Here is a 22,985-nt window from a genome sequence, read left to right on the forward strand (position 1 = left end):
TAAATTAACATGCCCCCTTGGGGGGCTCTCCCAAAACTAAGAAAGACATTGTCTTTCAATGACTTTCTTTCTTGAATGAAAGACAATGAAAGAAAAACAGAGAATGAAGAGAAGAGAGAGAGAGGGAAAAAAGACAAGGCTATACCACATATATGGTAACAAGATCAGCTGTTCAATCTAAAACAGACAACCAGCTGCTACACCTGTAAAGGAACCAAAAAACAAAACTAAAAAAAAAAAAAAACAAACACCTGCAACATCAAATAAACTGACAATCATAAGAAGCACCTAAGAAGACAGACAAGCAGTAGAAAAAAAAGACATAATAATAGTCGTTATAAGACAAAAACATAAACACAAAGAAAAACATGAACATAAGTTTTGGTGATTAAACCCACAACATGACACAGTGACTGTCTCAGCATGTAAATAACAGGAATGAATGGTGATCAGTGATGGCCTCCACCAACCCCGCTAGGCACTGCCCCCCCAGAGATTGACAGAGCACAGTGCCCAGAGCCCTAGGAGCCCAAGAGCAACCCATACCCCAAGGCATAGTCCCCCCCAATGCCCAGGAGGACCAGGTCCCCCCGGACAGCCACCTACCCCGATGCCAAAGTCAGGCACCCCAACCAGGGCCTTAAACCCCCCGTACCACCCTCCCTTCCTCCCATCTCCCAAAACCCCTTCCCTTCTTCCTATCCTGCCCAAGGAGGAAAATCCAGTAGAAATGTGAAGCAGTCAGGGAAAAACCTCCTTACCAGGATGACACTGCTGCTCTGTGGTGCCTGCCCTGGTGCAGATTTTCATTCCTGAGAGAAGCAAGCAGATGCATATTCCTTTGACCTTCCTGTCCGTTTATGCAAATAAAGCTTTATTAATGGGTTTTTTTTAGGTGAAAAAAATTCTAAAAGAACCTTGTTCCACACTATGTCACACTATGAGCTTAATAAGATTCAGCACATCACCATATTTTCATATTGGCTGCAAATGAAAGGTCAATAAATACACTTAATCTTCTTGCTCTTCATTCCTGTAGGGTTTTTATTTTTGCTCTATGTTTCATACTTTTTATTTTGTAATGAATGAGTTTTTGCTGGAAACTTGAAGTAACAGCAGAACTGTGACCACGTTTTTCAGGTCTCACACATTCAGAAGAGGTACAACCACTGCTTTACAAGCACATAACTGGCATTGTTTCCTCCCTCTTTTCAGTTCTGTTCTTGTTTCCTTCAGTTCCTGTTAAAACATCCAGTACTGTGCACTGCACCACATACTGTAAACTAGGGCAGTGTATGCATCTCCAGCTCTTCAGTGTGATGCTGGCACTTAATGCTAATACAGTGAAAAGGCACATAGTACATACTGTATCTGCCCTGTCCTTAGAGAGATCTTGTCAGACTCCTTGGCTGGCTTGAAGTCTCACCTTATGTCCTCATTATAGGCAGAAAAAAGGCAAAAAAAAACTTTTTCATTCATCAGGACCTTCTTCTGGAGGGCTAAGGTTTGCTGAAGCTGGAATATTTAACTATTTAAAGGGGATTAAGTCTTACTGGGTTATGTGATGTAACAAAAGGTGCACATCCTTGATACAGACTGTATGGATCACACACACACACAAAGCAAGGGAGAGAAACTACCTATTTTCTTACATTATTGAAACACTTGTAGTTCCACTGCAACTTTCAAATACAGGAGGAACCCCACCTGTTCAGTGCATGCTCCTTCCTTGATGCTACACAGAATACATGGGCGTAGGAGGCTAAAGTTACTTAAAAACATGATTTTCTCCATTCTTGGCCTGTTTTAAATAGACTTAAAGTTGGCTTTCTGATTATTTAGACTGAGACCTCTGACAGCTGTCTACACAAGGCAAAAGAGCTTTTTAACAATTAATGTTCACCTTAACATGACAGTTTCTGTTTTTTATTCTGCATATTTATATCAGACACAGCCATGATTTGAGTGGATCACTCTACCCAAGTACTGACTCTCCTATATATATGTGTGTATATATATTTATATATATACTGTAGTTATATGATTATATGTATATATATATATATATATATATACAGGGCTTGACTCACACTGGGGCTTTTGGAGGAGCCTTATTTTCGCACATGCACCGCGACTTCACAAGTCACGTGCACACACATTTATATTAGTGCACGTAGTGCAGTCAGAAACATGGTTACTATTAAAAAAACTGCTGAATGCAGCTTGTTTAATCAGAAACAGCAACAGAGAGTTCTTTAACCACAAAAAGAAGCACATCAGGTGGAGCAGACAGACAACAGACAAACAATGCTGCTGTGCGCGTGCTGAAGGAAACAGAACGGATCATCCGCGTCGTTTTTGAAGATTTTTAGGGCTCCCCCTAAAGTATCTCTGTAGGGGAGCTCCTCTGCCTTTCAGGGAAGCCAAGCTCCCCTTGATATAGTCAAGTCGCTCTTTTAAGGTTTGTCATTTCTTTTCAGAGGATGTGTACACTGCTTGTTTGTCAATTCAGGCTTTGATGAAATCCGTGAAGTGGATAAAAACTTCAGATTGGTGTGAATTTAATTACACACACACACACAATTTTACATCTACAGGACCCTTTCACTTATTGATTAACATATAACATGGCATGTACTGTACTGTCTACTTAGAGAACCTGCTTCGTTCTGACAGGCTTTTCAGTTTGGAAGTTTATATTAAGCTACATCATTTGCCTTATGCAGAGCAAAGCAGGAAATAAACAAAATAAAACAGAACTTAATTTCAAAGCACAAATGAAAATCTGACATACCTCCACACAATCTAAAGGGAACGTGTTGCATTGTATATTGTTATGTGAAACTGTTCTTTCAACTAACTGAGCCTGAGATTAACTGCAGGACAGAAAACAAAGAGGAAACAATTTGAAGTCTACACCTTGTTAAGTTTAAAAATCACATCTCAAGTAATTTCAAGTATCTACTCATTAGACAGGTGGTAGAGAGATTTTCCCACAGGAAGGGAATTTTAACAGCGGACAAGAAGCAGCCCAAAGTGAATGTGTTCCCTCCGTTCCTGCAACGGCAACAGCATCACCATCACCCCTCAACAGAGACCCAAAAAAGATGACCATAAACGAAGGGGTTGGCTATAAAATTTCATGAGCAAAGATGTAAAAATAATTAAAAAAAAAAGAACATGAAGTGAAAATAAATTCTTCAAGTTCAAATGAAAATAAAGTTGGAACAGAAATCTATGATGTGAAAAATAAACACAAATAAGATAGCTGTGATTCATCTTCATGGTAGATATGAAAAGTAAAAAAACTTTTTATTTATTTATTCACCACTGGGTATTTCTTTAATAAACATTTGCCAAAGGATGAGGGAAGGTAAAAAATAAGAAAATAAGAATAAGAAAAAATCTTTTTAATTTTAAGAGTATTTCCCATTGTGTGTGTGTGTGTGTGTGTGTGTGTGTGTGTGTGTGTGTGTGTGTATGTGAAGGGGGCAATATGAGTGAATGGAACAATATTTAGGGCTGTCAAATGCAAAGAATTTTTAATCAGATTAATCACAGCTTACAAATTAATTAATTATGATTAATCAGCATTCGTGACAATGTCTGAAATTTACCCGTTTTTACTGTAATGTATCAACAATAAAAGACAATGCTGTTAACTGACCTTCACTTGGGTAAACGTCAGATATCCCAGGATCAGTAAATGCAGCATGTAATGTACTTCTTTATGTTGTTCTGCATCATCTCTACCATGTTCTGGATCAGTGTTTCCCAACTTGGGGTCTAGGACCCCCCCAAGGGGGTCCACCAAATAGAACAGAGGGTCCCGAAGGCTTTGAACATTCAGAGCCTTTGTGATTAATGTCCATACATTGTACCTATTTTAAGAAAAAAAGTAAGGCTGTAGTTAATTTAACTTTAGCTTTATCAAAGGATGGGGCTCAGCCAGAATACATTATTTATGGTGAGAATCTCACTTTAGAAAGCAAAAAGCAAGGATGGTTTCAGCACGGGGTGGTTTGCATGAAGGGGGTCCCCAAGCAAAGTAGGTTGGGAACCACTGTTCTAGATCATAATGTAAAATTCATACAGCAGAATCTCACCAACTGTGTCCATGATGATGATAAAACCACCAGATGTGATGACTGATGTTAAACAGACTATTTTGATGCAGAAATTGATCAAACTGATGATCTGGATCAAAGCATGTTTCCTTTTTATCATTGAAGTATGGGTCTTTGTGCAGCAGTGATAAAAGTCCCACAGCAGCATCACCCAAAATGAACAAGTACCTTTTTGTAGTATAATAATGCCAATACCTCCAGCCACTGATGAGTTAAAAACCTTAAGCTAGATTTATAATTGCATTGTGTCTGCGTAAGGTTGGTTATTGAGTCACCCGTATGCTTTGCGTAGGTCTGTGGAGGCTCGACGCACACCTCTTCTGGAGCAAGTGCTCCTTTGCCCCTTGATGTCCTTTGTTGCATGTGTGTTTTGTGTTAAAGTCTGCCGGTGTGGCCCAAAATAACAAATGAAACAAAATAATAATAATTTAGATCTGCCTTCAGTCGGTAACAGTAGGTCATGTGATCCACTCACTGCCCTGACGTGCCGTCCTGCAGAGAAGCAGCTAGAGACAGTAGTCTAGAAACCGAGGAAGGAAGTAAACAGCTGCTGGTCCGGTGAGCAGGTTTTGCAGCGGTATTTGCTCGTGCATCGTGTATTCTTGCAATATGAGTGACGAAGTTAGGTGTGTGTGCGTGTCTGACTCTGGACACATCTCTCCTAAGGTATAGCCAGCGACTTAACCCCACAGTGTGCTGAGGGGAAAAGTATGTCAGGCTTCTTTTTTGTTCCTATATGAAGAGCCCAGTGCTAAAAGCACCCAAGTCACTCTTGGCAGTTTCAAGTTGTCTGTTCTTATATATCAGTACCAATGTTTACCGAGCAACCAACTTTTTCCTTAAAAAAACTGCCTATGTCCTCTTTCAGAGCAATGGGTTTGGCTAGGATCCACTATTGTTAAGCCTAAAAGCACTAAAAACAGGACATGCTATTTATATCAAGTAGGTGATGTTAGTCAGTGGAAGGTACGAAATTTGTGTGGATGCTGGGCATTCATACTTTATATTACTTATCCACCTACAATATTGTAACTGTAAATACATTTGCCTTTCAATCTGAAATCCACCTATATATGTAAGACTAATTTTATGGGTAAAACAATTGACAATTTAAGTCTGTGGGTTAGGGTAGGCTAATCTGTGGGTTAGGGTAGGCTTGTGCTTTATTCCTCTGAACTTTTAAAACGCTCCTTTTCTACTCTTGGCATAAATGTGTTTTTTGAAATCAGATTTTTCCAGTGGGACAAACAACCATTCACACACACACTCACTCCTAGGGAGAATTTAGAGTCATCAATTAACCTAACATGCATGTCTTTGGACGGTGGGAGGAAGCCGAAGTACCCGTTGTTATTCCATATTACATTTTTTATGACTGTGGGTTGCTGCAATTCAACCAATTTAATTGTAAGGTGAGTTTCTGTTTGGTGTTTCAAATTTGTGCTCCATGTGCTCCTTTTTAACTTTGAGCACCTGTCCCTCCAACGATCTCTGCACGGCCCTGACAGGCAGCATACTCAGTTGGAAACAGAAACCAAAGTATAGCATAGGAGGTCCCCTCTTTTGTGATGGCTTCCATCCTGGATGTGCCAACTTTGGCCTTAAGTATCTAGGAGACAACACAAGGTAGACTATCTGTCAGCATCAGCTATCACTGAGAGACACTTTTATGTTGGAATAACCAGTGATTCATCAGTCAGAGAGGCAGAGAAGCTGATTAAAGAAGTACAAGGGCTATGCAAATGGGCAGGTTTATGTTTGCACAAGTTGAAATGAAACCAAATTGTATCTCTTTTAGAAAATGTGGTCACTGCTGGACCTCTTAGCCTTAACCCGGATTCAACACCAGGAAGGCAAGTACTTGGCATTCAGTCAACAATCAGAAACACTTTCAGTTTCAACAGTGACACAATGGGCCATCTCCCAAAATGTCATGGTATTCTGTAAGTTGTTTCCTCTCTTTAAAGCCACATCAGCTTCATGGCTTCATTTATCCTGTGTGGCAAATCCATTTTCCAAGAGCTTGTTGCAGGAGTACTAGATGGGAAAATACACTTTCTGAACGTACCCAGCCATGCCCCAGAGGTTTTTGTTCAGCAGATATCAAACTAGTTATCAGGGTCCAACTTCAGCCCAATCATTGTTAGGAAGGTTACAAGAATCACGAGGCTATGGTTAAAAACAGATCACTACAGCTGTGATTTCTGCTGATGCATAAGGTTTAACAAGATCGAACAGATGACATGTGATATATAAAGACCGCTGCATGTACAACCCCGCTCCGGATTAAGTTTCTAGTGAAGTATGAAATAACTGAGCCATTTGTACATTACACATAAAGATATGGACACCACTGCATGCAAGACCCGCCCCATCGCAGACAAAGCCTCTCAGGAAGTTTGAGAAAACCAGGGGGGTTGTACATTATATTTAATATTTTTTTAATAGTTTATATCATTTGTAAAAAAAAAAAAAAAATATTTCAATCAAATGGTATCAAATACATTTTTTACTCTTGCTTGAGTAACTTTTTGGATGATTACTTTTTACTTCTGCTTGATTATTGTTATTCCGAAGTAACTACTCTAATGTGAATACAATTTCTAACTACTCACCTCTGCACATGAGCTAGCATCAAAATATTTTACTTGTCTAGTAACACTGTTAAGTTAATTGTGTTGATATTTTGACTTCCTTTATCCAACACTGTTGCCTCCATGCTGTTTTAGCTCAGACATGAGTCCATCAAACTAGCAATGCTTCATGTGAAACTGGATAAATCTCATGTTTTCTACAGTTCCAGCGGTTACATCCTTGGCAAGTTGAGCAACATAAAATGTTAAAATGTGTCAGATGCAATTTGACTTCAGTTTTATTTGAACTCATGTTTGTGTATAATATTAATGGTTGCATTACCACCGAGCTTATTTTGGCTCAGTGCTAGCATTAGCTCTGAAATTAGCCTACTTTTGAGCCCGGTGTGGGCCACCTTCATATTAAATAATAGATATCCCAATGAAATATGAATCAGTCAATTATGCCAGATGCCCAAAACAGTCAAAACAGTTTTGGCATCTTTCTAAGAAATATATGTCTATAAAAGGGGTTTAACAGACAACAGGTGAGCTACAGATGACCCTGAACTGTCCAAATGTATTTAATTTCATTGTTCTTTTATGGTTTAAAACCAGTCTAATTCCTCTGTTCCACCGAAGGCAGAACTGCCACGAAGGTGAAGCGGAGCAGCTACGCTGAGCTTTCCGCCGGGCACCCTGTCCCACCAGTAGCGTGTTTCTGCTACTGCTGGATTCTCCAGTTCACTTATTCATGCAAGAGTTGCAACACTGTGCGTTAGTTGGTGCACTTATGGGCATTTAAAGAGAACAATAAGCTAGCCAAAGGTTACTCGGCCAGTCCGACATGCTTTATAGTCACATCTTTATAATAGGGATGTGTAGTGTCATACAAAGTGGTGGGACTTTCCACCTCCAAGATAAACATCTTGTCATCCATGGTGTCAAGTATCAAATACTAAGTGAGACCCTTTCTCTCCTGATGGCTTAGCGCCTGTGATGCCAGTTATGACTTAATGTTTATGTTTAAGATTAAAATAAACTATTTAATTTGATTGGATCTGCTATGCTTTCCTTGACTGACTTCCTGCCAGAACGATCCACTGTGCTCTAGACTGACAAAATTTCCAAATGGCAAGCATCAAAATAGAAAAGCCGCGTATTTTTAGGGCAGCAGAAATGCTTCAGAAATGCTGCGCGACAGGCCTGGTGGGAACACACTGGTTGACTAGAGTTGCTGTAATCAGCCGCGAAGCATCAGAACAGCTCCACTGCTTCGCTTTTGCATAGCTTCCACTTTTGGTGGAACTGAGGGGTTACTGTGCACGAGATGAGATCAAAGAATAACCAATTTATACAGAAACAGAAAGCTGCCATTTTTTAAAGGCTTAATGGGTTATTATTTGTTTAAATGAAAATAAAAATGATAAAATACTGTCATATATTAAAGCAATTGCAGTGGACAAGATTAAAACTTGGAAAAGAGAAAAATATTTTCTTGCATTCCTGCTATTTAATTGCATTTTAATTAGCCTTTAACATGTTTTCTTTAGTGCTACATCCTACACAAGTTTTTGCTTTTAGCATCTGACAAAAATAAATTAATGAAATATTTACCTAAATGTTGCCAGTTAAAAACAAAACAAATCATCCAGTTATCATGAACACACTGCCTTTCACAGCAGCAAACAAATCGCACCTTGAAGAAGAAAGCTTCTGCCTCAGAAATCTACATAAACATGTCATGTGAACAAGTACAGTTTTACTCACCATATTTATTGAAGACACCGGTCCGATGCTGTTCACATATATGTCAACGTCTATGACAGTTGGTTTAACTAAGGTGGGAAAAGAGAAATAAAATTACTGGTGAAGACTCTCGTTTAGGTTTAACATCCTCTTCTGTTTTAATCTAATTGAAGCAAAGTATAGTTGGATTAATGCAGCTTTACTGTTATAAACCCTTGGAAGACCTGCAGAGATCATCAAGTGAGTTGTAGCTTTTTTTTTTTTATCACAAGCTGATGCGATAAAACAACCCTCCACTCTGTGGGACAGTTATATATCCATTAACTAAGTGAGCAACAACTTATACTTTTAACTTGACCCATAAAACCAGTAAGGTTCATGGCATATACTTGGAGACGGAGAAAGTGAATCTTTTTAAACCACTGAATCAACATGAAGCAAGTGTCTTGAAATGGTTCTGTGTTATATAACACAATAAAATATGGTGACATCTGCTGGCCAACTTTCAACATGGAATCTGCCTGGAAAATAAAGGACAACGTGTCAAGAAACAGTAAGTAATGTATAACAATAATGGTTCTATGTGCATTTTTGAAATCTGAGAGGTTTTCCTTTAAAATATCTTAATGATATAATTATGTTATAATGTGACTTACCACCATTAAGTGTTGTATATAACAGATTGTGTTTGGTTTTGCAAGATTCCCTCACTCACTCACTACACAGACCAACACATAAACACACTAATAATCTGTGTAACAATAAATAAACTGTATAATAATCATAAACACTGATTATTACACAAACACTCGCACATTCACTACACACTATTATGTTAACCTAACCTTTGTTTGTGTACTTAATGTGTGTGTGTGTGTGTGTGTGTGTGTGTGTGTATTTAAGAGTGTATGTAAGATGTATGTAAGTATAGATGTAATGAAACGCTAATCTTACCTAAATCGCACTTTTTATTTTTGTTAATCAATTAATCACCAGCAATATTCACGCCAAAACTCTTCCTCTAATAAACCCTCAAGGATGTATTGTATCGGTTTATAAGCACTGAGCTACTGAAACCTCCGCCCTGAATTCAGAATTGCCGCACATGGTTAGCAATAGGCGATACGCAGGTGTCACGTCATGAAGCACGTCATCCTTTAGCTGTTCGGTCTAATTGTGCAAGGGTTAAACATAAAGGCCTGAGGGTGTTTTCAGGAAAAACAACCTCAGTCTAGCTATCTAACTGCTCTGGATGGCATTACTTTGGTACCTTGGAGTTATTTTTGACCAGATTCTGTCCTTTGACTCACATATAATGCAGATGTCTTGGACCTCATTCTTCCACTAGTGTAATATTGCCTAAATTACAACACTCTGTCTCAGAGTGATGCAGAAAAACTAGTCCATGCATTGGGTATTTTAAGTTTGGGCAACTACAACACCTTATTGTTGGGCTATCAAAATGCTTTAAAAAGTCTCCAGCAGATCCAAAAAGCTGCACAGGGTTATGATGAGATTAGCAAAAAAGATCATATTTCACCAATTGTAGTTTCTCTTCAGTGGCTTCCTGTTGAATCCAGAATAGACTTTAAAATTCTTCTACTCACATATAAAGCTCTGAGTGACCAGGCTCCATTGGATCTTAAAGATCTCATAGTTTTATATATGTTCAACAGAGCACTCTCACACTACAGATTTACTTGTGGTTCCTCGAGGGTCTACGAGTAGAATGGTGGAAGACGCCCATCTTTTCCTGACTCTAAAGCTCACAAAGATTTCATGCTCATGTGCAAGTGTCATTTCAAGTTAAGAACTATAATGTGTCAATGGTGCCACACTGTTTCCAGAAACATTCAGATATGCATAGCAAAGAAGCCCTCCATCATTTTACATTACCTGTCTTATGAGTCTTCATGTCTCAGCCAATTAAAGCCTCAGCAAGAATTTTTCCACCTGCCAGTCTCCGCTCCAGCTTTCACTTCTCATGCTAACAGATGGCACACCAGAAAACATGTCTGGAGTGTCACTATTGAGGCAGCTTCTCAAAAGCACTACATTCAAAACCTTACAACCCCTGGTGAGCAAACTGAATAGATGCACTATAAAATATGTGAAGTAGTTTTAAAGACATGAATGTATTATTAGACATCTTTACATCTCACTAAATCATGCCTTACTCAGCTTCCATTTCATGCTATATAACAGAAACTTCCCGCTGTGAGCTTTTTGTAAGCTGTCAGGTAATGATGTCAGCTGCTGCAACAGCATGCGTTTTGACCCACAGAGCAGTCACCAAGACAAGCAATTAATTGGATACAATCAATCCTGATAACTGTTCAACGCACTGCTGCGGCTCCACTTAACCCCTTCTATTCCTAATCTGACCGATTCTTCTCTCCCAAACAGAAATGCTTGATATGCAGACAAGCCAGTGGTGTAACCCACTGAATCTTTTTCATTAAAGAGCAGATATGTCGACACAGAAAGGCAACAGAAAGTGAAAAAAAGCACAGGTTCCAACCAAGGTCTGCAGAACAGCATCTCTGAACACACAATACGTCCAACCTTGAAGCAGATGGGCTACAGCAGCAGAAAACCACACAGGGTGCCTCCTGTCAGCTAAGAACAGGAAACTGAGGCTACAATTCACACACACTCACCAACACTGGACAATAGAAGATGGAGAAACGTTGCCTGGTCTGATGAGTCTCCATTTCAGCACCACAGATGCTAGGCTCAGAATTTGGTGGAACCATCATAAAAAGATGGATCCATTCTGCCTTGTATTAATGGTTCAGGCTGCTGGCTGCAGGCTTTAAAAACCTTAGTACCAACGTGGCCTGGTTTAACCAGCACAGCCTACATGAGTTTTGGTGCTGACTGTGTCCATCCCTTTATGACAACAGTGTAACATCTTCTGATGGCTACTTCCAGCAGGATAATGCACCATGTCACAAAGCTCAAATCATCTCCAACTGCTTCTTGAACATGACAATGAGTTCACTGGACTCCACAGTCACCAGATCTCAATCCAATGGAGCAGCTTTGGGATGTGGTGGAACAGGAAATTCTCATCATGGATGCAGCCGACAAATTTGCAGCAACTGTGTGATGCTGTCATGTCAATATGGAGCAAAACCTTTGAGGAATGTTTCCAATACCTTGTTAGATCTATGGCACCAATACTTAAAGCGGTTCTGAAGGAAACGGGACTCTAGTCTGGTTCTGGAAAGGCATACTGAATAAAACAGCCAGTTGGTGTGTATTTTGCAGTCCAGTTACATCAAACATTCACATAATTGGCCATTTGCATCCCATATATGAGCAGCACTGAAAATGACTCATTATACTCAGATTACAAACCTAATCCATAGTGCAGCACATATTCATGTAACAGTATATAAAGCAATTCTACTGTGTTACCCTGTACCCTTAGTTTAGTTTTTTTTTATTTTTTTGGTTATAAGCAGCAGAAACACTTTATTATTATTCATGTGATTTGTTGGGTGTAAGTGTAACAAACAACATTGCACACTGCCACTGACAAAACAGAAAGAAACAGAGGAAGCAAAGACAGGTGTGTCTTATTGTGTGCTTAAAAAATAAGGCACTGGCAACAGGTCTGAAGCATCATTAAGCCTGGTGACAAAGTTCAGCTGGCAGCACTGGTTGGCTTCAATACTCATTCAGAGCTGATTAGCCCTAGTAATTTGCAAAATCTTTAGTATAAAATTGAGCACGAATGAGAAGTAAGCCTGTAAGGATCAGTGTTTTGAAAAAGCACACAAGGATTTTAATGACAGAGCTGAAGCTTGTGATCTTCACCTTGTGTCTCTGACCTCTTTTTGGATTATTAGCAGTACTGAAGACTATTTAAAGCGAGTTGAATGGGAATGACTCACTCTGTTTCATCTCCTTCAGGGGTGAAGAAGACCTTCCTGTCAGTATATAGTCTATTAAAAGTTCTTGAGGAAAATCAAGTTTGAAAGACACCCTGCTGAGCTGATTAGGATACCCTCACTGTCAGTGATACACAGCAGATTACATAGAAAGCACACACAAAACACTTTCTTGCTGTTGATAAAGTACTTTCTCATCTATTTGCCAATTCTTGTTCAATATACAAAAGAGATGATTAAATTTACTCCCATGATAACCCTGGTTCATATTCAACATTTTTCTCATTTACTACATGCCGTCATCTCTGCCAACTTCCAAGATACAGCTTGTTAAATTCTTGATATCAAAATTTAACATTTTTTTTTAAACTCTGGTGCCTGAAGGGTTAAAGGGGACATAGATTTTAGTCTGGTTTTAGAGCACTCTATGGCACACAGTTGGCACCTGTTAAGGTGACCAATGACATGCTGAGTACAGACAGAAAAGGCTGATTTTACAGTAATTTTCTTATATTTGATTGGCACCTTGGATACTGTTGATCACAGCATCCTCCTCCATCATTTAGAACCTTAGGTTGGAATCAAGACTCTGAGTCTCAGCTTATTACGCTCATATGTCTCTAACAGACCTATTTCTGTCACTGAATAATTTTATCTCTTCTGTGGCTCAGCTCAGCAATGTGAACCACAGCACTCGGTCCTTGCTCCCCTTTTGTTCTCCATTTACATGCTTCCTCTTGGCCAGTTTATTCAGGACCATAATGGAAAGGATCAGTTTTATGCTGATGACACTCAGCTTTACATTTTAGTAATTCAACTTAAAAAGGTAAACTAATATGGAAAAAAGAAAAACTGACAGGAAAACCGACAGATCGCAATACCATTCTTAGAGCAGACAGCTTCCATCCTCCTTGGCTAATTGATAATAGTCCGTTTGGTCAGTTTCAGAGGCTGAAACGTATATGCGATACAGAAGAAGAGTTTGAAAGCAATGCACAAGACATGAGCCAAAGATTTAAAAATAGAGGTTATAAACAACAAACTATACTCAAAGCTTTTAATAAAGCTAAAAGTCTCCCTAGAGAACAGCTGCTGGTCCCTAAACAAAAAGATCAATTGAACTCTAATCAAGTATACTTTGTAACCCAATACAGCAATGAAGCTAATCAAATTAAACAAATTGTTAAAAGAAATTGGGATATATTGAAAAGTGACAGTGTCCTAAGAGAAGCTAATCCAGACTCTCCAACGATCAGTTTCAGAAAAGCCCCAACCTTAAATGATAAGCTGGTTAAAAGTCACCTTGCCCCTTTAAAACAAAAAACTTGGCTGTCTACCATTAAAGGTAACCACAAGTGTGGACATTGCAACCACTGTAGCAACATGATTAATGCTAACTACTTTACAGACGTATCATCCAGTCGTAAGTTTGACATTAAATCATTTATTAATTGCAATACTTCATATGTAGTATACAGACTAGAATGTCCATGTGGTTGCTTCTACATCGAAAGAACAAAGCGCAAATTAAAAGCAAGGTTGGCTGAACATAAACATGCAATTAGAACTGGTAACCTACAATATCCTATGGCTGTTCACTATCTTGATGCTAACCATGGTAATTGTAATTCATTGAAGGTATCTGGAATAGAGCATATAGAAAACCCAATCAGAGGTGGAGACAGACTTAAAAAACTCTTACAAAGAGAGGCATTTTGGATCTACACACTAAAAGCGACACAGTACCCAGGTTTGAATGGGGAACTGGATTTTTCTCCTTTTTTGTAATGGTCCTGTAATGTAATTGATTAATCTGTGGTTCCTTGAAGAAGAAATGAACAATATTTTTTTTTTTTTTTAGTTGATATATGATGTTTCTATACATATCTGTTGAATCTTGTTATATTATGCTGTGTTAACCTGTTTTTTGTTTAAAGAATCTGACTGTGATTGTCATTGGCAGGCCACGGGTACCATGTGACCATTTACCTGCCCACACAGAGCAGCTGCTGGTGATTGTCTATATCAGGGCTACTCAATTCGGTCCTACGAGGGCCGCAATCCAGCAGGTTTTCCATGTATTCCTGTACCAACACACCTCAGTCAAATTAATGAGTTATTGTGTAGAACCTGATTGGCTGTTAGAGCCACCTAATTTGACTCAGGTGTGTTGGTGCAGGGATACATGGAAAACCTGCTGGATTGGGGCCCTCGAAGGACCGAATTGAGTAGCCCTGGTCTATATATTCAAGAATTAAGCTACCAGACAAACATTTTGCCACTCGCCCTGATGAAGGCCCCTTAGGCTGAAACGCGTGGATGTGTTTTTTAATAGATTAGCCATGAGTTAATAAAGGCTTTTTATCTTCTATCTTCTTGAGTGCCTCAGTAATCTTTTCATTAAGTAAACTAATATATTATATACACTCATTACATGCAAAGTGAGATATTTAAAGCATATGTTTGTTATTATTTTGATGATTGTGGCTTACAGCTTATAAAATCAAAATCTCAGAAAAGGTTCAAAAAGAAAGGTTCAGTGATGTAGCCTCTAATCAACTAATTAATCCAAAACACCTGAAAAGGACTCCTGAGCATTTAAATGGTCTCTCAGTCTATTTCAGTAGAATTTACAATCATGGGGAAGGTTGCTGACCTGACAGTTGTGCAGAAAATCGTTGACACCCTCCACAAAGAGGGAAAGCCTCAAAAGGCAAAAGCAAAAGAAGTTGGATGTTCTCAAAGTGCAAAGCGCATAAATAAAAAGCTGAGTGGAAGGGGAAAGTGTGGAAGAAAAAGATGGAACAACCAGCAGAGATGATCGCAGCCTGGAGAGGATCATTAGAAAAAGGCCATTCAGAAATGTGGGGACTGGGGCTGGAGTTAGTGCTTCGCTGTGCCATCACACACAGATGGATCCTGGACCTGGACTTCAAATGTCGGATTCCTCTTGTCAAGCCGCACCTGAACACAACAGCAGAAGTGTCTTATCTGGGTTTAAGAAAAAATGCACTGGTCTGTTAAGCAGTGGTTCTGATGAGAGCAAGTTTTGCATCTTATTTGGAAATCCAGGTCCCAGAATCTGGAGGAAGACTGGAGAGACAACAATCCAAGACACTTAAAGTGCAGCGTGATGTTTCCACAGTCTGCGTTGATTTGAGGAGCCATGTCATCTGCTGGTCTTGGGCCACTGGGCTTTATTAAGTCCAGAGTCAATGCAGCTGTCTACCAGGAGATTTTAGATCACTTTATGCTTCCTTCAGCAGAAAAGTTTTTGGAGATGCTGACTTTATTTTCCAGCAGGATTTTGTACCTGTCCACCCTGCCAAAAGAACCTGAACCTGGTTCAATGACCAAGGATTACTGGGCTTGACTGGCCAGCAAACTCTCCTGACCTGACCCTGTAGAAAATCTATGGAGCTGCCAAGAGAAAGATGAGACACATGAGACCAAGCAATGCAGAAGAGTTGAAGGCTGAAGCATCCTGATCTTCCCAGCAGGGCCACAGGTTGATAACATCCATGCCACGCTGCATTGAGCCAGTAACTCATGCAAAAGGGGCTTAAACCAAGTTCTGAGTTCATATGCTTGACTATACTCTTCAGGCGGTCAGCATTTCTGAATTCAAAATCCTTTTTTTCCCACTGATTTCATGTAATATTCTTCTTAATTTTCTGGTATGTTGATTTTTGGGTTTTCATAAGTCATAATCATCAAAGTTATAACAAATAAATGTATGAAATACAGTATCTAACTTTGCATGACAACTTTCAAGCTAAATTGATAAAATTAAATTTTGTGCAATTCTCTTTCTGAGATTAAATCATGGATGGTCTGAAATGTCCTTAAATTCAATGATGAATTCAACTTTGTTTGAGCCCCACATTGTGTCAATTCTGTTGTCTCTATATGTCTTTCTTGGCACTCTTTCAGATACTATAACCCATCCTGCTCAAAATCTAGAAGTACTTTTGATTCTAACTTTAGTTTTGATGCTCAGGTCAAAAATGTCATTCAATCTTATATCTTTTGGCAAAAATCAGTCAGTTTCTTTAACAAAATGTTGTGCATTACTTTGTCAATTCTCTCCTTGAATACTGTAATTCGTCTCACTCAGGGATCAGTGAGGGCTGCCTCCATCAACTCCTATTGATGGAGGCAGCTATCCAGCCCCAGTTGGAAAATCATGCTATTAACAGCAATTTCTTATCAGAAGCCAACGGTTCACTTAAGCAAGAAATGAACCGATAACACCCTAGAAGCACTTTGTGACGTTTTTTAATCACAAACCAAAATTTGGAATATCATCTAATTACAATTCTAATTTTTCCCAAAAAATAAATCCTGCTGGAAGTATTAACATGCTCGCTTGTTGTTACCATTTCAGTATATTTTATATGACTGTCAGCCTATAAATAATTTTCCCGTCAACTCAACCAGAAAAGAAGATGAAGCACTTTTTGTATTTCTGCTTGCAATCATTGATCAGGAATCAAGATTTCATTAAGATCTGTGTAACTGTAATCAGTATAAATGCTGTAAAACATGAACAGACCTGCAATGGAAAGTTCTTATGTGGTGCTAAGACAGAAATGGACCATAAACATGCAGCAGACTATAAAAGACTAAAAACAAAAGGGATTGTGCTTGATAATTATGTCCCTTTGAAGGTTTGCATCTTGGCAGGGAAGCTACTTTACATGAATTTCTTCATTATATGGTGCTAATTGTGTTGAGGGCTATAATTTTGCTCACCTTCCTACACAGCCACTTACCAGCAGTTCGGCTACTTGCTCTGCAAATGGGAACTGCTCATTAACTACAGGGAAAGAGATGACAAGACCCCTGAATTAATTAGCACTCAGTGTGTATGTGTGTGTGTGTGTGTGTGTTTCCCTTTTTTCCAATCCATTGAGTAACACATGGATTGAATCTGAATGGTCATTTTTAATATACTGTGGATGTTATCTCGTCAGACACTAGTGCACATTAAAACCTGATGATGGGCTGCTTTAAAGAAGAAGAAGAAGAACGGAGAATGACCTCTGGTGTTATCTGCTCTGATGGTGAACTCAGAACTTGCAGAAATCATCCAGCATAGAAAAGAGGGAATCCAGAACCTCTTGTAAGATTTATCTGTCATCAGGGTGGGCAGAGGATGATGAGCAGGTCCAGGGAAACATTAGCTAATTTCCATCAGTATTTCCATAACTCAGTCTGATGAATAGATGCTCATTGGCTGTTAGCAAACTGAAACTGCAGCCACATGCTACTGTTTGACACCCTGACGGTGATATTTATGGCAAACAAGAACATGTGACCACAGCTGGATATTTGCCTTTTTATTGTGAAATACTATTAGAAAAGTTCTTGTCAGGCCACATTAGCATGCCATCTTTGCTCAGACAGATAAATCCCCTGAAATAACTCAATATTTACAACTAACTTTCCATGAAGTTTAAATCCAACCTGCTGGTCTTGCAAAGCTTCATTGTGTAGGCGCTCATGAAGGGAAATTTCCCCAGCTTACAAAGGACTGAGATATTTAATGAGTTGATTACACTTTTGTAGAGTCAAACTGATCAATTCTTCTGACCTCTGCTTGCTGCATGTTATTCTGAGTGGGTTTGGTTTTTCTTTCCCCACTTCCTCTCCTGAACAGTTCCTTCATGAAGAAGATAATCCATCTTTGATTCTCGATAATTCCTCATCACTAGTCACAAAAAGGGATGGAGCAGAGAGTAGGCGTTCCCTACGCTGCATATTAGTGATGGCTGGCCAGAGCTGGAATGAAGAGGATTAACTTTGCCCTCTGAATACCAAACAGGGCTGTGAGACTTGGTCCAATCACACTATTAACAACGCATTTCAGATAAACTTGTTTATATGTAAATCAAGACATGGTGTCATAAAGTGTCATTGGAGAATTAAAAAGAAAAAAACATTAAATTGCAACTTACTTATTTTGATTTATATGAAAAATATTAGAATATATATATATATATATATATATACATAAATAACTAACTTAGCGTTTTTTGAAGAGTTGTGAGAATTCATGAACTTGCAACAGAACACATTAACCAGCCTTTAATGCACGTGTCTTGCCAAAAGCTTCTTAAAGGACTTTCTGAAGCTCTTTTTTTGCTCTCTGTCAAGTTGATCCCACGCTGCCTCAGTAATGTTGAGGTCTGGGTTCTGCAGAGGATCCATCCTCCATCAGACCTGTTACCACTGATCTTCAGTCCAGTTCTTGTGTCATGTGGAATACCTCAGCCTTTTCTCCCCGTTTCCCTTCCTTAGGAGTAACTTCTTGACAGCCACCCATCCATGGAGACCATTTCTGATGAAGGTTCAGTGAACAGCTGATGGATCAGCTGAAGATCTGGATGCATCTGGACGGCAGTGGCTCAGGTGGCAGAGCAGGTTGTTCAATTATCTGGAAGGATGGTGGTTTGAATCTAGCTCCCCCAGTCAATCTGTAGTGTGTCCTTGGGCTAGACACTTTACCCTCCTTGCCTCCAGCATTGCTGATGTATGAGTGATTGTAAAATTTGATGACATAAATTTTATAAATATAAGTAATATTTTTTCGGCCTTAAATTTCACACATATTAGACTTAATTATTTACCAGTACTGATAACACTTTTTCACTGCCTCATAATCACATCTTCAATTTTTATCGCAATTATATTCTAAACTCTAATCTGTAATTGAATACAGATTGATTGAAATGTGTAACCTGTCATTGAATATCTTTGTTTTTACCATTTTAGCTTTCTTTTCTTATTGTGTCAGAAAGAAAAAGCATAATAACTACATTTCCTGTATGCAATTAAAAGTTTATTGTTTCTCTTAAATTCACCAAATCTTCAGTAGTTTCTTTCATTGCTCTCTACTGCTGTACTTTTTTGCCTACTCACCAATCATATAAGCTCACAGGAACTCCTCATGATATAAGTTTATGTAGGAACATTGCAGCCTAAAATTTGGTTGCCATTTACGTACTCTCAGCATAATGACTGGTGCCATAAAGACTCATCCAGGCTCATTACTTGAAGAAATGCCAAAGGGCTCTGAAATATTCAGAAAGCAGAACAGATCACCCCCCTCAGTCACCCAGTAAGCAGACGCCAAAGCTAGTTTAAGGATTGCTCTTTAATGATCCTGCTTGAAAATAACTGCAACAAGGCTGATTAAAATCTATGGAGTTTTATTTACTGCTCAGTGTAATAATCCTTTTCTGGTAGTTTCTTCTTACAAGTACGAAAAGATGATAAACAAATATTTTAATGTAGTATTCTCGGATTTAAAGAAGCAGATACATCTTTCCAACATCAAACCAACAATTTATAAGGTGAAGATATTGAATAGAAAAGAACACTGTGTTCCAAATCATTCTGCATATACTGTTTTTGTTTGTTTCTCCTAAATAATCAATGCAAATGACAGTCAGTACAAAATGTTGGGTGGTTGCAAACAACTTTATAGTGGAGCATTACCGCCACAAACTGGTGACCGAAACTGACTTCAGAATGTAAGAATGAACTCTGAACTCAGCACTGCCTACTAGTGGATGAAGTGACTTCATAACCATAAACATAAAAGACGCATGGAAGTATGAAGTGTGGAGATGTTTGACAATGCTTGAAACAGACGTACCTATTATGTACGTAAAGAAGCGTAAATGGGTCTTTAGCTGTTGATAGGGGGCGCATCACTGAGAAAACTGCAAAAATTTTGCAGTGCATCTTTAAGGATGCTCCACAGGTTTTTAGAAGGGTTGAGATCAGGGAATGATGGTGGTCCCACGATGCCTTTTTCTCTCTTTATACCCATAGCATGGTATGGTGCCAGGGTTCGAATTATGGGAGAGCTAAAGGGAGCTCAAATCGCCTAAAAGGCAGAGGAGCTCCCCTAAAGACATTCAGCTGATACTTTAAGGGGGAGCCCAAAAAACAGTCCACTTTCAGGTTACATTTATTTTTTCAATAAGGTTCCTGATGTTTCTTGAAAAGAATAGCATTGTCAGCTTTGTGTGTTTAGTAATCATTTAATTTAATTAATTAACTCATCCAAACAACACAGGTGATCTGTTCTGTTTCCTTCAGTTCTGGCAGCTTTTTTGTGATTGTTAAAATAACTTTTCGTTCCTGTTTCTAATTAAACAAGTTGCATACAGTAGTAGCAGTGGGTTTTTTTTTTTTTTTTTTTGGTAGTAACCATATTTTTGACAGTGCTACATGCACTAATATATATGCGTGTGTATGTGACTTGCGAAGTAAATAAAATTAAAAATACAATAAAATAGGGCTTCCCGTAAGCCCTGGTGTAATTCCAGCCCTGCATACTGCTGCTATACTGTAATATTTTCTCTTTAAAGTAAAAGAAAAATGGAGAATTTGTTGTGGATTAACGGCTGTAAGGGCTACAAGGTCAACCATTTTAATACTTTTTAATAATGATAAATTATTTTAGTCAATCATTGTAATTTGATAAGCTGAAGCTGACAGATATTGTCACTAACCAACTTAGTTACTAGGTAACGGCCTAAACTGCCATCTTGAAACAGCACATTCCTTTTGTATGTTTTTCTTTTGTGCAATTTGAAAGCTTGTTATGTTACTGAAGTGCCAGCTTTAAACTGCTCAAGTCTTGACATAATGGACAATAGAGAAAAAGCAGATGGTAATTGTAAGAGGATTTATCCACATTCATTAGAACTCTATTCTTTAATTGTCAGTGTCTGCTCAGTATTTACCGTGCAGTTCCACATCAGGATTACTGAATTACTACTAATTCTCAGCAAGGATCTTCCAATGTCTCAAATAAATGGGAAAAACAAACACTGCAGCTTTTACTGGTAAGCAGTAACGTAAAAAACAAACATTTCAGCTTTCAATGGGGACTGTTAATAAAAAAGTGTAGTTTTCAGTCTGTTTAAATAAACTTCATTTCTCAAACGACAAACTGAACAAGATTCAGAGACCAAGTAACAAGTTGAACAAGTAACTACTGAAAAAGTCCCTCAACTTGGAGCTACAGCACTTAAAATCACATGTGCCCAAATATATTTGATCGACGGCTCGTTTTAAAATCATAATGGCATGTGCTTTAATAATACCTACCTATACCTACTGTACATTCTCTACAGTACATATTGCCCTACCAAAGTTTTGTAGATTTCAAGCTGAAAGAAATCTAATTAGAATTAAAATGAGATGATCAAGCTTCTACTGAAGAAAGGCCACAGTGGCCCAAAGTATGTACAGGTAATGCTGTACAAAAACCAGAAAAACAACAGAATAGATAGAAAAATAGCCTCAAATAGTCTTTCATATTGATTGTTTGATTCAGTTGTTTGACCTATCTTGGATGCTTTGTGTGTGTTTCACATATCTATTTAACCTTTCAGCTACCTGTTTGCTTTGGTCACTTAGGCTCTAAGTGTAAAAACAACTTAAACAGGATTGTGGCGATGGCAGGCAAAGTTTTGGGAAAACCCAAACTGCCTCTGGTGAATATTTATACTGAAAACGCAAAGAGGAAAGCTAAAAGAATCCTGGGAGATAGCAATCACCTTCTGTCAGTTTGAGCTTCTAAAGTCAAAAAGGCGATTTAGAGTTCCTCTGGCTTAAGGTTCCTTCCAAAAGTCTTTTATTCCAAATGCCATCGGCATTCTTTACCCTTTAAGGCCTGACCCATGATAAAATGTTAAGAAAAGTAAAATATTTTTAATATAAGGTCTGTATTTGGTCCTTTTTAGATGCATTTTTGTTCAATGATGAGCCTAAGACAATTTTCCTTGTTAGGCAAGGCAAGGCAGTTTATTGGTACAGCACATTTCATGTACACAATTCAAAGTGCTTTACATAAAACATTAAAAGCATTACAGACGGTGCAAAGAAAGCATAAAGAAGTAGTAAAAAGGAACAACAAATAGCAAAAATCACAGTAAAATCTAAATTTTCACTTGACTTTTCTAATCTGTCATATTATCTATGTGAATGCCCAGTTAAGATTAAATTGTTAAAATCTGTAGAGATAACCAACAATAATTCAGAAAATTCATCAATAAAATGTGTACAGTGTGCTGGACATCTATAGATGATTAAAAATAGGATTTTAGAAACACTTAAAATAAAACCAAGATATTCAACAGAAGTAAAATCACCAAATGAAATCTCTTTACACTGAAATGAATCTTAAAATAAGACAGCTTCTCTGTCCCCTTTCCTCCCATTTAGACATTTAAACCCAACAACCTGCCTTTTAGATCCAATTCCACATCACTTTTAAAATTACTTTAAATTGGCTTCCAGTCAGTCACAGAATAGATTTTAAAACCCTTCTGCTTGTTTACAAATCCCAGAATGGTTTAGGCCCAGAATACATCTGTGATATGTTCAGAGAATATAAACCTAGCAGAGCTCTTAGATCCAAAGACTCTGGTTAACTAGTCCAGAGTCCAGACCAGAGTCCAGACTAAACATGGAGAAGCAGCATTTAGCTGTTATGCTGCAAACAAATGGAACAAACTGCCAGTGGAGATTAAACTTTCACCAAATGTAGACATTTTTAAATCCAGGTTAAAAACATTTCTTTTCTCATGCGCCTATGCATGAAATCTGCACGG

The 22,985-nt window shown here is 38.4% G+C and overlaps 1 protein-coding gene across 2 annotated transcripts in view; it reads right to left on the minus strand.

Moving 5' to 3' along the window:
• The window catches only part of LOC121653697 (gamma-aminobutyric acid receptor subunit gamma-3), a 67,260-nt gene that overhangs the window by 31,767 nt on the left and 12,508 nt on the right, over window positions 1–22,985 (minus strand). Inside the window, exon 3 of one of the 2 annotated variants that reach the window (XM_042007344.1) lies at window positions 8,471–8,538. In XM_042007344.1, the coding sequence (XP_041863278.1) occupies window positions 8,471–8,538 (68 nt within the window). Of the gene's footprint in view, window positions 1–761; window positions 791–8,470; window positions 8,539–22,985 lie in introns of those variants that run through there. The other variant, XM_042007345.1, reaches the window with a different exon arrangement.

The sequence above is a fragment of the Melanotaenia boesemani genome, chromosome 14 (genome assembly GCF_017639745.1).
Source record: "Melanotaenia boesemani isolate fMelBoe1 chromosome 14, fMelBoe1.pri, whole genome shotgun sequence".
Taxonomy (NCBI): Eukaryota; Metazoa; Chordata; class Actinopteri; order Atheriniformes; family Melanotaeniidae; genus Melanotaenia; species Melanotaenia boesemani.